Genomic DNA, 13,471 nt, shown 5'->3' on the forward strand with positions numbered 1-13,471 from the left:
GTCACAAGCCTCCCGGTTTTCATCCAAAATATCTTAAATTGTGTTCTGAAGACGAACAAAGCTTTTACGGGTTTGGAACGACATGGAGGTAAGTGATTAATGACAAAATTTTCATTTTGGGGTGGAGTATCCCTTTAATCATGTTACTTGTAAAATGAGACTAGTGTTAATTCAGAAATCGTTCTAATATGCTGATTTGCAACTCAAGAATAATTTCTTATTATCATCAGTGTTGAACACAATTGTGCGGCTTAATATTTGTGGAAAACATGGTCAATTTTCTTTCAGGATTCTTTGATAAATAGAAAGTTTATTTGAGTTTATTTGAAATGGAAATCTTTTGTGCCAAATTAAATTGTAATTGTTATTAAATTGTAATGTTTGAACAATTAATGTGTCCTTGTTGAATAAAAGTATTAATTAAAAAAAACAAACAAAACTAATTTACCCTGAACTTTTGAACAGTAAGCGCCATTAACAAAAACTCGAGCACCTCATTTCAGCTTTTAAGCCTCCAAAATGTCTCGACTTTCATGAAGAGTTCCTTTTTTTTTTTTTTTTTTTTTTGTTCACTGCCTAGTTTTTGTTTGTTTTACATACTGAGGCATGTGGTAATAATCAGCGTGTAGATGGTGTCAATAGCGTTTAAGCTGTATTGATACCATAACATCCTCTGACAAATTGTATTTAAGCACATTTGCACAAGATTGGATCACAGTTTACGTGGCCTGTGTCAACAGATGCTTTTGATGTGGGTTTATCTAAATGAATCAGCTGAATTTGCCAGTTACTGATGAATGCTGCAGCAGTAAAAGACACTAAACAGTTTCTGTTCTACCACTGAAAGCAAATGACTCATTAAGCAAAAGACCAAAATGACTTTTGAAAATGTGAGAAAAGTACTGAAATGGTTTCGAATTGAAATGTTCACACATTTCTGCAGATTTTTTATTAGAGAGCGGCCTGTGTCAGTGGCCCCCGACCCTGTTCGTACTTATTTTGTACCTACTTATTTTTGGAGACGTCTCTGAGCTGCCCGTCAGGACTGTAGGATTCAGTAATTGGTTTTCTGAGAGCTAAATAACCCAGAACCATCACTGTCAGAGGCGTTTAATTAACTCTCCCTCAGCATGAGCATTCATCTACAGTGGGAAGTGACCAAAAAAAACACCCAGTTTGTTTGTTGCTTAATAATTTCCAGTCTTTTCATTTATATTTTTCTCTTTCCATTCTAAAAGAGCATCATGAATTTTTAATAACAGGAAATGCAAAGCCAGATTTCCTTCCCCCGATCTCGTTTTTCTTTCGCAATTTTCCATGATCTTTTTTCTTTTTGCCCCCTCTCAGGAAACAAAAGATCAATTTTGTGAGAGCACAGGCTCCACCCCATTCCTCTTCAGTCTTTCTTGTAGCCACCTCGCACTAGTTTCTCTCTCTCGCTCTCCCATAAATGCAGTGACACTTGCATTCTGTGTGTGCATGCGTGTTTGTCTGAGTGAGAGAGTCGAAATAGAAAGTGAGGAAGCTGGGGGGGAAGAGAGGGAGTTCGAGAGAAAGAGAAAGACAAGGAGGGGTGAGTGCGCGTGTGTGTGCTTAAGCTAGCTACTCACAGAAAAGAAGGAATAAGAAAATTGAAGTAGCCGCCATATGCTGAGGATTTTGGTGAATGCCTTGCTGAGGAGACAAGCTCGTTTTTCCGGTGGATTCTAAGAGATGGGAAGCTCACATTTGCTGAACAAAGGCTTGCCATTAGGTAAATGTTTACCTTTCCTTCTGCATGGGGCCACACGTGAAAGTGTTGTACGGATATCTGCGGATATTTGAGCGTTCGCTCGGCTGTCGTACAGTATTCTGGCTTCCCCTCCCCCTCTTCCTTTCCTCCTCCCCTCCTCTCTGCTCCGCTTTTCCCTCTTTCCTATTATCTTTCATCTGAACCATTCATCCACGCACAATTGCTTGCTTTCTGCTTTCTCTTTCAGCATTCGTCCGAGAGCCGGGGCTACGGACCTCTTATGGCTCACTTTATTAACTGCATTAATCTTTCCGAGCTCCAAAGATAAAAAAAAAACACACACTATCCACTCTGGAAAATTTGAGGGGTTGGCAAGGACATGACTCTCTCTCTCTCTCTCCTATGGCCCTCCCTCACATTGTGCAGTGGAAATGTGGCTTCCAGTTCCGGCCTTGACTTACTTCCTAATTTCAGTCTCTTCGAAGGAAATTCTCATTCTAGAAGAGTCCAAAAGTGGGAATACTAAGAACAGGGTGTTTCAGGATTTCGCGGAAATAGTTACGGCATTCTTTTGCATTCTGCTAATGGGCAACTACTTAATATCTTAAAATAAACATGTATTCGTAAGATATTTCTGATCAGATGGACCAAAAAGTAAATTTTCATTGTCTTATTTTTAGGAGGAGATCGGCTAGTGAAAGTTAAAATCCCTATGAATGTCATTACAGTATTCAAGTGACTCCCTTTCCACCTTTTTGAAAAATCCCAAGTGCACACTTCCAGGAAATCTGGGTTGAGAACAATGCGTTGGCTTTCCACGAATTACAAAAAACAAGATTCACAAAACTCTGTGACGAGCAAAAGCGGGTCATTACAAAAACTGGGTTTTTTTCGCACGGTGAACGTGAGGCTGGGATTTGAAATTGGCTTTCATTTTTGCCAGAAGACAACAAAGGTGGGGGGGGATGTCAGCTTGAATTATCGCCCGCGGGCAGTCGAGGTCTTTAGACGCCGTGTGCGACTGACCCTGTTGGTTCTTGTTGCTATGAACTAGCTAATTCAAACAGATCCAGCTCACCCTCGGGGCAGGGCAATATGAACAGAGCGCCGAGGGATTTTGACAGAACGGTGTGGTGCGAGAAACTACCATGTGTTTTTTTCCAACGCAGGCATCTTGATTTACCTAACTGTGGTCTTACATGCAAAGACGGAGCAAAACAGTGCTTTTTCTTGATTGTAGCATTTGATCCCAGAGCTGCGTGCTTGCTTGGATGCATCTATTGCGTGTTGTTGGCAGTTTGTCCTAATAAGAAAAAAAGAGATAACAGTGGCTGTGTTACGAGATAACCGGATCCTGCTGGGATGGTTTAGATGTCACTAACACATAATTTACGGTTGTAAAAGTTCACCTTCATTACAAATGGAGAAAACAGCTGGTTCTGTGTGGGAACGGATGCGTGAAAGCCAGGGATCTCTTCACAGAGGTAAAGAGCTCTTGTTTGTGCATAAACATGTGTATTGTGTGTGTGTGTGTGTGTGTGTGTGTGTGTGAAAGACTATCCTGATTTTTAAAAATCGAATAGTCGAATAAAATCGACGAATCGTGACAGCCCTAATTTTCAGCACCATTACTCCAGTCTTCAGTGTCACATGATCCTTCAGAAATAATTCTAATATGCTGATTTATAATCAATGTTGTTAACAGTTGTGCTGCTTAATATTTTTTGAGACGTGATACTTTTTTTGCAGAATTTTTTGATAAATAAAAATTAAAAAAGAACAGTGTTTATTCAAAATAGAAATTTTGTGTTACAATATACTCTACTATTCAAAAGTTTGAGGTCAGTTAATTCTTTCTTTGTTTTTGTTTTTTTAAGAAATTAATACTTTTATTCAGCAAGGATGTGTTAAATGGATAAAAAGTGACAGTAAAGACTTATATTGTTAGAAAAGATTTCTCTTTTGAATAAATGCTGTTCTTTTTAACTTCTCAAAAGAATCAAAGAAAAAAGTATCACAGGTTCCAAAAAAAATATTAAGCAGCACAACATTTTCAACACTGATTATAAATCAGCATATTAGAATGATTTCTGAAGGATCATGTGACACTGAAGACTGGAGTAATTTGCATCACAGGAATAAATTACATTTAAAATATATCAAAATAGAAAACATTTATTTGACATTGTAATAGTATTTCACAATATTACTGTTTTTACTGTATTTTGTGTAGCTCCAGTGAACATAAGACACTTTTTTCAGATACATTACAAAAATCTTTCTGAACTTTTGAACGGTAGTTTACACATATACTTGGACTTTCCATTGACAAGTCCGTTGGTAGATGTTTTTTTAACTGACACTAGGCAGAATGCCAACTTCTGCTACTCAGCCCAGCAGCGCACTTATCACCAATGTCAATAGAGCGCAACAGTCACTGCCCACCTTTTCTGCAGCCTTGGTTCCGGAAGTATTTTTCCCATTCATTTTCTCCATAGGGACTTAAACCAACCAGCTCTGAGATGAATCAACATTACAAACACTGACTGAAAGCTAAAAATATGTGAAAACCAGAGACAAAGGCAGGACTGTGTATTCAACGTTTTTATAAGTGAATGAACTGCAGTCCCATGAAACACTGAAAGTGCTGTAATTGCGGAAAAAAACATTTTTTTTTTTTTTAAATCTATTATTTAAAAAAAATAAATATTATAATTTATTATTTTTTATTTATTATAAAACTAGTTAATTATCATTGATATTATACTTAATTTTAGGTTTATTCCAAAATATGAAAATATACCAATATATAAGTAGTTTGAGAGTGTAGTCGATTACATGATTCGCAGTGATTCATGGAAGCGGGCTGCCGCTGATAAGCCCTTTTGAAGTGGTTTTTATATGGTAGCATCAACATATTTTGGTCTTCAGTGGGAATTTGTCTTGAAGTTGATTAGCTTGACCAGTAGGGCTACACAATTCATTGTTTTAATTGTAGTTTTAGTATAACACTATAATAACATTTATATTTTTACTTTTTTTATAATTTAAAGAAGAAACCAATCCGATGTATAGTTGACATTTATCATTTAAGTCTGAAAATGTTGGTAGTCTTAGATCAGTAAATGTTGAGGAGCTTAAACAGCACAGTTTGAGGTACTGGCAGAAAATCAGATCCGCAGAAAGAAGCCCCACAGGTGTTCATGACTTTATTGTTACCCATCATCTGTGTTACATCAGCTGCGGTTACGTTAAAGGAACACTCCACTATTTCCAGACCCGGTTTTTGGCTGAATGGATTCGAAAACGGTAAAACTCAACTATTTAACTCTAGGGGAGTTGGAAAATGAGCCTATTTTCAAAAATAGTGGAGTGTTCCTTTAAGATCATTCATTCATTGTTTTCTCCTTTAAACTGATTCTCTGTGTATTTCATCATAATGCCATCAGTCCTCTTACAAAGGGATTGATATCAAGAGTCTGGCTGATTATATATTTACACGGAGTCTAGTTATCATACGTTATCACAGTTCTGTTATCATATAACCATTTAGCAAAATGTTACTGACTAGTAATTGACAAGTTGACATCATCAGTGTTCATAACACTCAATGAACATTTATTTGTAAGAAAGGTCTTGAAATAGCAGCATTAGTCCGTTTGATGTGTCTTTTATGAGTGGTTATAAAACCCACAACTGCTTTTTGTTTTACTGTAACAGCAGTTGAAAAAAACATTTTTAATATTGAGCAATAAAGCCAGGAATCAAGTGACTGCTAATAATAAACACTGTTGTCTTTTTCTGTGTTTTTGAGTCACTTTATTTTAAGAGTCGTTCCATTATATAACTAACCTTGGCATTCAATGTCTATGTGCATCCTTGAGCCAATAACAGTGAATTCCCTTTATCTATGCAGACAAAATTACATTTACAGTCAGCGCTCACAAGATCAAGAAGTGCAAGATGTGATTTCTGTCTCTCTGCAGGCATCAGGCCTCCCATAATGAATGGCCCCATGCACCCTCGTCCTCTGGTGGCGCTGCTGGATGGCCGGGACTGTACGGTGGAGATGCCCATCCTGAAGGACGTGGCCACCGTGGCCTTCTGTGATGCACAGTCCACCCAGGAGATCCACGAGAAGGTATCTAGCACTTAATGTCACTCGCTGTTTTGGCGCGGTAGCACTTTTCATTTTCGTTGTTGTGTTATTCTTGTTTTAAATTGCTTTGGATAAAGCATCGGCTAAATAAATTTAAATTTCACAGTTCAGAACGAAGCCAAGAATGTTCAAATGTAACTTTCTCCACCTTTGAAATGTCTTTTCCTTTCTTTTGGCTTAACCAAGATCGTGTGGGCAGAGAAAAACAACATTAACCAATAATATCTCAGCCTATTTTTTCACCAATACAATCCAGATGAATAAAACAAATTCCTGCTCATTAAAAGTTTCACTAAGGAATATGTCGCGTCACAGAAGTAAAATGCATTGTGAGTGCAGTTCATGTGTTTAAGATTTATTACGACTGTGTGGAGTGGTGTTTTTTCACCACTGGTTTGTACAGATTAATATATCATGTAATATATGTTAAAGTATGATTCTGCAATACAGCATAGAGCCCACTGGCTCGACGTGATGGAGCCTCTTTGGCTTTGTTACACGGAAAAAGAACTTACTATAACAGGCTAAAAAAGTATATTGCACAATGGGGTAATATTTATGAGGCTGTGAGGTTTTTTGCCAGAAATGAGTAGAATGATTCATTAGATGAATTCACTGGGTAGCGTGATGAAATCTCACAGCCATCTGATCCTTCCTACTGTACTGATTTATTTATTTCATTCTCAATCTCACTTGCTCGCAGCCACTGATCAATCATTTTCTTTAGCATTTGTTAAAGCTAGATGTGCGGAATCAGATCTGTCATGTTCTGATGTTTCGTTGTGAAAAAACTAATTTCTCTTTGTCAATCGTTAAGAATAAAGTGTGACTTGTTTCTCAGCAAATATCATGTAATATATGTTAAAGTATGATTCTGCAATACATCATAGATCCCACTGGCTCGACGTGATGGAGCCTCTTTGGCTTTGTTACACGGAAAAAGCACTTCATCTCACAGGCTAAAAAAGTATATTGCACAATGGGGTAATATTTATGAGGCTGTGAGGTTTTTTGCCAGAAATGAGTAGAATGATTCATTAGATGAATTCACTGGGTAGCGTGATGAAATCTCACAGCCATCTGATCCTTCCTACTGTACTGATTTATTTATTTCATTCTCAATCTCACTTGCTCGCAGCCACTGATCAATCATTTTCTTTAGCATTTGTTAAAGCTAGATGTGCGGAATCAGATCTGTCATGTTCTGATGTTTCGTTGTGAAAAAACTAATTTCTCTTTGTCAATCGTTAAGAATAAAGTGTGACTTGTTTCTCAGCAATGAACTTTATCTCTGACTCTAGTGTCTTATGGTCAAAAATAAAGCATAAACGAAAGACTTTTAGAATGCAATTTATAAAGACATTTATAATCTGTCTAATCTAATATATTCAGATAGAAATGTTCTTTTAATTTTAATAGTATTTCACAAAATTACAGTTTTTTTAGATAGAGAGAGAGAGAGCGATAGATAGATAGATAGATAGATAGAGAGATAGAGAGATGATAGATATATAGATAGATAGATAGATTTAATATTTTTCACACACACACACACATATATATGAAATATATTCAGATAGAAAAGCTGTTTTAATTGTACTAGTACTTCATAGTCATATATATATATATATATATATATATTTATTTGATGAAGTAAATTCAGCTTGGTGAGAATAAGGGACTTTCAAAAACATTTGCAAATTTGATCAACTCCAAACTTTTAAACAGTTGTGTATACTATAAATGTTTTGGTTATATTTAGAATATACTTCATGTGTATAATTATACTTTTGTTCATTGTTAATTCATGTTTGCCCCAGTGAAAAATAAATATACTTAAATGTATTTGATATACATTTATTTCATACTAAGTATACTTCAAATACATTTTCATATTTATGTACTTATTAAAATGCGCTGCAATTGTACTGTTAGTGTACTAAACTAGTATACTTAAAGTCTGCTAAATTGGAACAGCTAATTTTGTACTTAATGCATTTTAATTGTGCGGAAGTAATGCTGAAGTCCAATTATAGGCATAATATATTTGATTGTGCTAAAGTGGAACTATTGCAAGAATACTTCAGGTGCACTTTAAATATCTTGCATTTAAAGACCGATTATTATTCACAATCCTCATCAAAAGTGACATTAAACACATTTGAGGCTTATTAATAAGAAATATGCATTGTGCACAAGTAATACTCCAAATAAAGTTTAATTCAAAATTTTTATATCAGTAAGTCTCGAGTTATTGGTCAGTAAATTTGTTAATAGATTTGAACTATACTTAGTATGAAATAAATGTTTTTTAAATATATTACTTTTTTTTACTAGGGTGTTAATAAGACATTAGGTAATGTTAAGTTATACAACTTCGGATGTTGAAATGAACATTAACCTAGATTAATAAATGCTGTAAAATGTTGTTCATTGCTATTTCATGTTCGCTGTTGCATCAAGAAATGGTAATGTATAGAACCTCATTGTAAATTTATAAAAATAGACATTTCTATATACAAATTATATGTAATATAAAATGTAGTTAACGGTTTAATACTTTGTAATCAAGCATAGACAATTACAATTTCAGTTAGAAGAAATACATCCGGTGTTATTTGCTTGCAATATGCCAAATCTGAAGGATACAATAAAAGAAATAAAATGCTACTTTTGGCCAGTAGTGGGAAAAAGCACTATTGACCCATATAAGTGCATGTGGATCAAATACAACAGTATGGAAAAAGAGCAAGTGCACCGTTTGATAGTGTGTTCATACACAGAGGAAAGTTGATTTTCTGCTGTCAGTATTATCAAGAGTAACAGTTTTCTTTTTCACTCTACCCATGAACCTAAATGAAACTCATTTGCTCCATTCATTCAACTGGCTACACACGAAAGACCAGCCGTCGCAGGCCACCATAAATCATTCACTCTCAGTCTCAACCCGATTCGCTTAATTCCATATCATATAAACGTTAGCTCCCTCTCGATGCATTTGTGCTCCTTCAGAGCGTGGCTGGGGCCCGCACATTTTTTCTGCTGATTTGTCGATTGCTGTTGGCATGTTTTGTGTGGTTCTGGGTGGCTGCCAGGTTGATTCTCAAAGAACACTCCCCAGGCCTGCACAGACAGATGGCACTCCCTTTCTGCCCCTTCCCACAAACCTACAAAGAGCCTCCTTATTTGACTGCTTTAACCGGCCGCTGTTGAATGGACAGAAACTATACAGAGAAAAGAGCTTCTGATTAGATAGAAAACCAATCGTCTATCTGGGAGAGAAATTATTAGCGGATGATAAAGTGACGGGAAAACTGTCTACTAAAAATGGCTGTAAAAATCTCTTGAGTTTCATTCTCATAAACAACACTGATTGCTTAATGCGGTGATTTTTCTTGATGGGTGTCAAATCGAATGATGTTTTTCATCATCAACCCCAGTTATAATGTGACAAATCTGTTTATGTTGTGTGTTACTCCAGATCTTGATGGTTTATTAGATTATGTCAAGTGTTTTCAAGTAAACTGATTAATCATCATGAACCCTTTGTTAGTGAAGTTGCACAGTGAAGTTATTGTTTTTGGTCATCAGCAGAAAACTAAATATGTTGAGTCATATTAACAGCAAAGCATGTTGCAGGCTTTTAGTGTTTGTCATCATATTTCCTCTAAAGAGTTTTCCTCTACCTCAGGACTTTCTAATCAGATTAACAATGTAAAAACATGATCCTGGAGTGCATAATTCGCTCATGACAATAAAACACATCCCCACATTCTCATTGTCAGGGTTATTATTGTTTTTATTATCGTCATTTTAGCTAGTTGCCAAAGTAACATTTCTCAGTTAGCTTACATTTGAAGTAAAATAACTAAAACTAAAAAGTAAATATGAATAAATCTATATAGACATGTTAAAAAAAATGGCAAAAAGGACAACAAAATTAATATAAAAATATACAAATTATAAAAAATACAATTAATTAAATCATAAATTGTTTCTGAACTTTCCAATATGTGTGCAAATAAAAATGCAAACAATAATATAATATAATATAATAATATATTAATTAAATATAATTATGTCTGACTGTGATTCTGTAGGACTGGGAGTGAGCCCATATCAATGCAGCTAGTTTTTGAAATGAATTCTTTTGAAATCTTTTGTAATGATCTCAAGTCAACTGGATTAATGTCTACTCGTATGAAAGTGTAGTAGAACCTGGAATCCTGAAATTAATTTCATTGCAGCTTCTTGACCAGGGTGAAATCGGTCCAGTCTGTGATGCTATGCATATTAATACTATATTTTGAAATAACAATAATGAAATAACTCACACTGTGAGCATTTGAATATTTTAATAAATATATAATAGAGAAAAAACGAATTTTAAGGAGCATTGCACATGACATATATTTATATATGTTGTGGCCATGAATTAGGAATTCATTACCATCATGACTTATTAATTTGTTCCCTCATTTCAGTTAAATTGTTGCCCCATATTAAGAATCCATTCCCTTGTTTTAGTAAATTGTGGGCATATTGTACTACTTTGTTCTCTCATTTTAGTTAAATCAAAACCAGGGAATGGATTAGTACAACATGTTTATGATTTACTAAAACGGGGTAACAAATATCTATGTTGGGGGAACAAATTCTTAATTTTTATATTTTTGTCCTCGTGTCATGTGCGAGGCTCCAGAGATTTGTACTCCTTGTACTTTCACTCAGTTTGAGAGCTGTTCTACTTGTGACTGTCTTCTTTGCACAGACTGACTGTACTTTGTGTCCACTCTCTCAGGTATTAAATGAAGCAGTGGGTGCTCTCATGTACCACACCATCACCCTGATGAGGGAGGACCTGGAAAAGTTCAAAGCACTTCGTATAATTGTCTGCATTGGGAGCGGCTTTGATAATATCGACATCAAGTCTGCTGGAGACTTAGGTAATGGTTAAGAAGGTTTTCTTTTACATCCCACACATTGCACAACAGTGTGTGTGTGTGTGTGTGTGTGTGTTTGCTGTATGAAGAGTCTGACCGTAACCCATCCTCATCCGCAGGAATAGCAGTCTGCAACATGCCAGCAGCTTCCGTCGAGGAGTCCGCAGATTCCACCATGTGTCACATCCTAAACCTGTACCGACGCACCACCTGGCTGCACCAGGCTCTCCGGGAGGGCACGCGGGTCCAGAGCGCGGAACAGATCCGGGAGGTCGCGTCGGGGGCAGCCCGGATCAGAGGAGAGACGCTGGGGATCATTGGCCTAGGTGTGTTGTCTCGCATAGCCAGACGTTTGACTCTCGACATGAAGTCTGATCCACTTCGCTGTGTATTCTGGCCAAGAACCGCCCACTTAGACAGAAAGAGATCCTCTGAACGAGATATAAAGTAACCAGCTGCCGTTTGTTTTGTTTTTATGTGCTGTTTAGGGGTGAGTAAATTTAAATACATTGATTCAGACAGAAAAAACCCCCAAAACATTTGAAATTCTATTTATGGAGCCACCGGTGGCTATGAAGATAACAGAGAGGAAACTATTGGTAATGTGTGTAGACTATGTGATCTGCATTTCTGTAATCATTACAGAATTCATCGCTCAGCAATAAGGATTTTTTTTCTGCTGGTCTGTGGACTTCTGCAGCCACTAAAATATTTATTTATTTATTTATTTTAGAAGAATGAACTGTAATTTTTAGCAATTTTTTTTTCATTAAATGTTTATTTTCCTTACAAAATATTTTTTCTTCACAATGAAATTGTGATACAATTCACGATACAAATCGTTGCAAAGCAACTTTACAGCAAATTAAGTTTCTACAATATTTAGTGGTAGCTTATCAGTGGTGACTGTCAGTATTTATTAATTCACCATTTGTAAACTGATGTTTACTGTTCATTTTTTAGAAATATCAATAGCATTTGTATTAAAACTATATTCACTGAATGTAATTAAAAATCGAGAATCGAATCGAATCAAATCAAATCGGGAGCTTGCGAATCGAAATCGAATCGGGACATCTGAATCGATACCCAGCCCTTGTAAGGACTCATAGTGTAATATTGGGACCTTTTAAATAAATTTTTCCCCCCAGGCTGTAGGAAAAGTAACATAACTACACACATTTTAATGAAACCTGTGTTTTCTTTTTTTGTAGAATTGTCATTTTGTCATGACAGTGACAGGCATTGAACTAATGTGATACAAAAAAAGTCCTTTCATTCAAGAGATATGTCTGCTCTCAGGGCGTGTTGGACAGGCGGTGGCGCTGAGGGCCAAAGCATTCGGCTTCAACGTGATCTTCTACGACCCGTACCTGTCTGACGGGATGGAGCGAGCCCTGGGGCTGCAGAGAGTCAACACCCTGCAGGACCTGCTCTTCCACAGCGACTGCGTCACCTTACACTGCAGCCTCAACGAGCACAACCACCATCTCATCAACGACTTCACCATCAAACAGGTGCCGCCTGCAGCCACTCACAAGCAAAAGAGCATGCATGCGCTGGAGCCACAGCTGTGTATCATCATTACTGTGTGTTGATCGTAGATGCGTCAGGGCGCCTTCCTCGTGAACACGGCGCGTGGCGGTCTGGTGGATGAGAAGGCTCTGGCCCAGGCTCTGAAAGAGGGCAGAATACGGGGAGCAGCCCTGGACGTCCATGAGACGGAGCCCTTCAGGTGAATATCAGCAACATGTGATGTTTAAGAATCGTGTTGTTTTGACATTTGGATGGATTGCTTGCTCCAAACGGCGCGTGGCGGTCTGGTGGATGAGAAGGCTCTGGCCCAGGCTCTGAAAGAAGGCAGAATACGGGGAGCAGCCCTGGACGTCCATGAGACGGAGCCCTTCAGGTGAATATCAGCAACATGTGATGTTTAAGAATCGTGTTGTTTTGACATTTGGATGGATTGCTTGCTCCAAACCACATTTCTATTCCACACCCTGCCTTTTTTTCGCATTGTTATTTGGCTTCAAACCCTACAAAACATGAGTCTGTTTGCTACAAATATCTGCAAAGAATGCGAGTTGTTTCCCAAAGGCAGTTTCAAAGGAGACAAGCAGCAATAAGAAATGACGCCATAAATAGTGGTTCACTTTTGAAAATGAGGTTAAATTGCTCTCATTTCTCAATTGTGAAAGCCAGTGTTATTTTAGTATTGTAGTAAGTATATATATTTATTATTTTAGTATGTATATACTATTATAATTTTTTATTAATATTTTCTATATATTCAGTTTTCGTTGTCATTTCAGTTTAATTTTTAGTAATTTTTTGTGCTTTTGTCATTTTATTAGTGTTTTTTAAATATTACTATTTATCTTTAATTTGTTTTTAATTTCAGTTTTTGTTTTGTTTTATTTAATTTCAGTGCTTCAGCTTATTTTAGTGATAATTAGGGCTGTCAATCAATAACATTTTTTAATCTAATTAATCACATCCTTTTTCTGTGATTAATTGCGATTAATCGCACACTTCATGAATCTGTAATCAGTAATGAACTACAATTTGTAAATAATCTGCCCAGCTGTGTGTATGTAAATATATATATATATATATATATATATATATATATACAGG

The 13,471-nt window shown here is 36.5% G+C and overlaps 1 protein-coding gene across 4 annotated transcripts in view; it reads left to right on the plus strand.

Annotated features, from left to right (window-relative positions):
- LOC107661946 (C-terminal-binding protein 1) overlaps nt 1-12,767 on the plus strand; it is a 20,770-nt gene extending 8,003 nt beyond the window's left edge. For 2 of the 4 annotated variants that reach the window (XM_016451764.1, XM_016451765.1), the window contains 5 exons: nt 5,719-5,873; nt 10,693-10,837; nt 10,954-11,160; nt 12,137-12,351; nt 12,439-12,599. In XM_016451764.1, the coding sequence (XP_016307250.1) occupies nt 5,719-5,873; nt 10,693-10,837; nt 10,954-11,160; nt 12,137-12,351; nt 12,439-12,573 (857 nt within the window). In that variant the 3' untranslated portion in view covers nt 12,574-12,599. Of the gene's footprint in view, nt 1-1,389; nt 1,754-1,774; nt 3,217-5,718; nt 5,874-10,692; nt 10,838-10,953; nt 11,161-12,136; nt 12,352-12,438; nt 12,600-12,657 lie in introns of those variants that run through there. The other 2 variants (XM_016451761.1, XM_016451763.1) reach the window with 2 other exon arrangements.
- Nucleotides 12,768-13,471: the final 704 nt, after the last annotated feature.

The sequence above is a fragment of the Sinocyclocheilus anshuiensis genome, unplaced genomic scaffold, assembly GCF_001515605.1.
Source record: "Sinocyclocheilus anshuiensis isolate Anshui unplaced genomic scaffold, SAMN03320099.WGS_v1.1 scaffold759, whole genome shotgun sequence".
Taxonomy (NCBI): Eukaryota; Metazoa; Chordata; class Actinopteri; order Cypriniformes; family Cyprinidae; genus Sinocyclocheilus; species Sinocyclocheilus anshuiensis.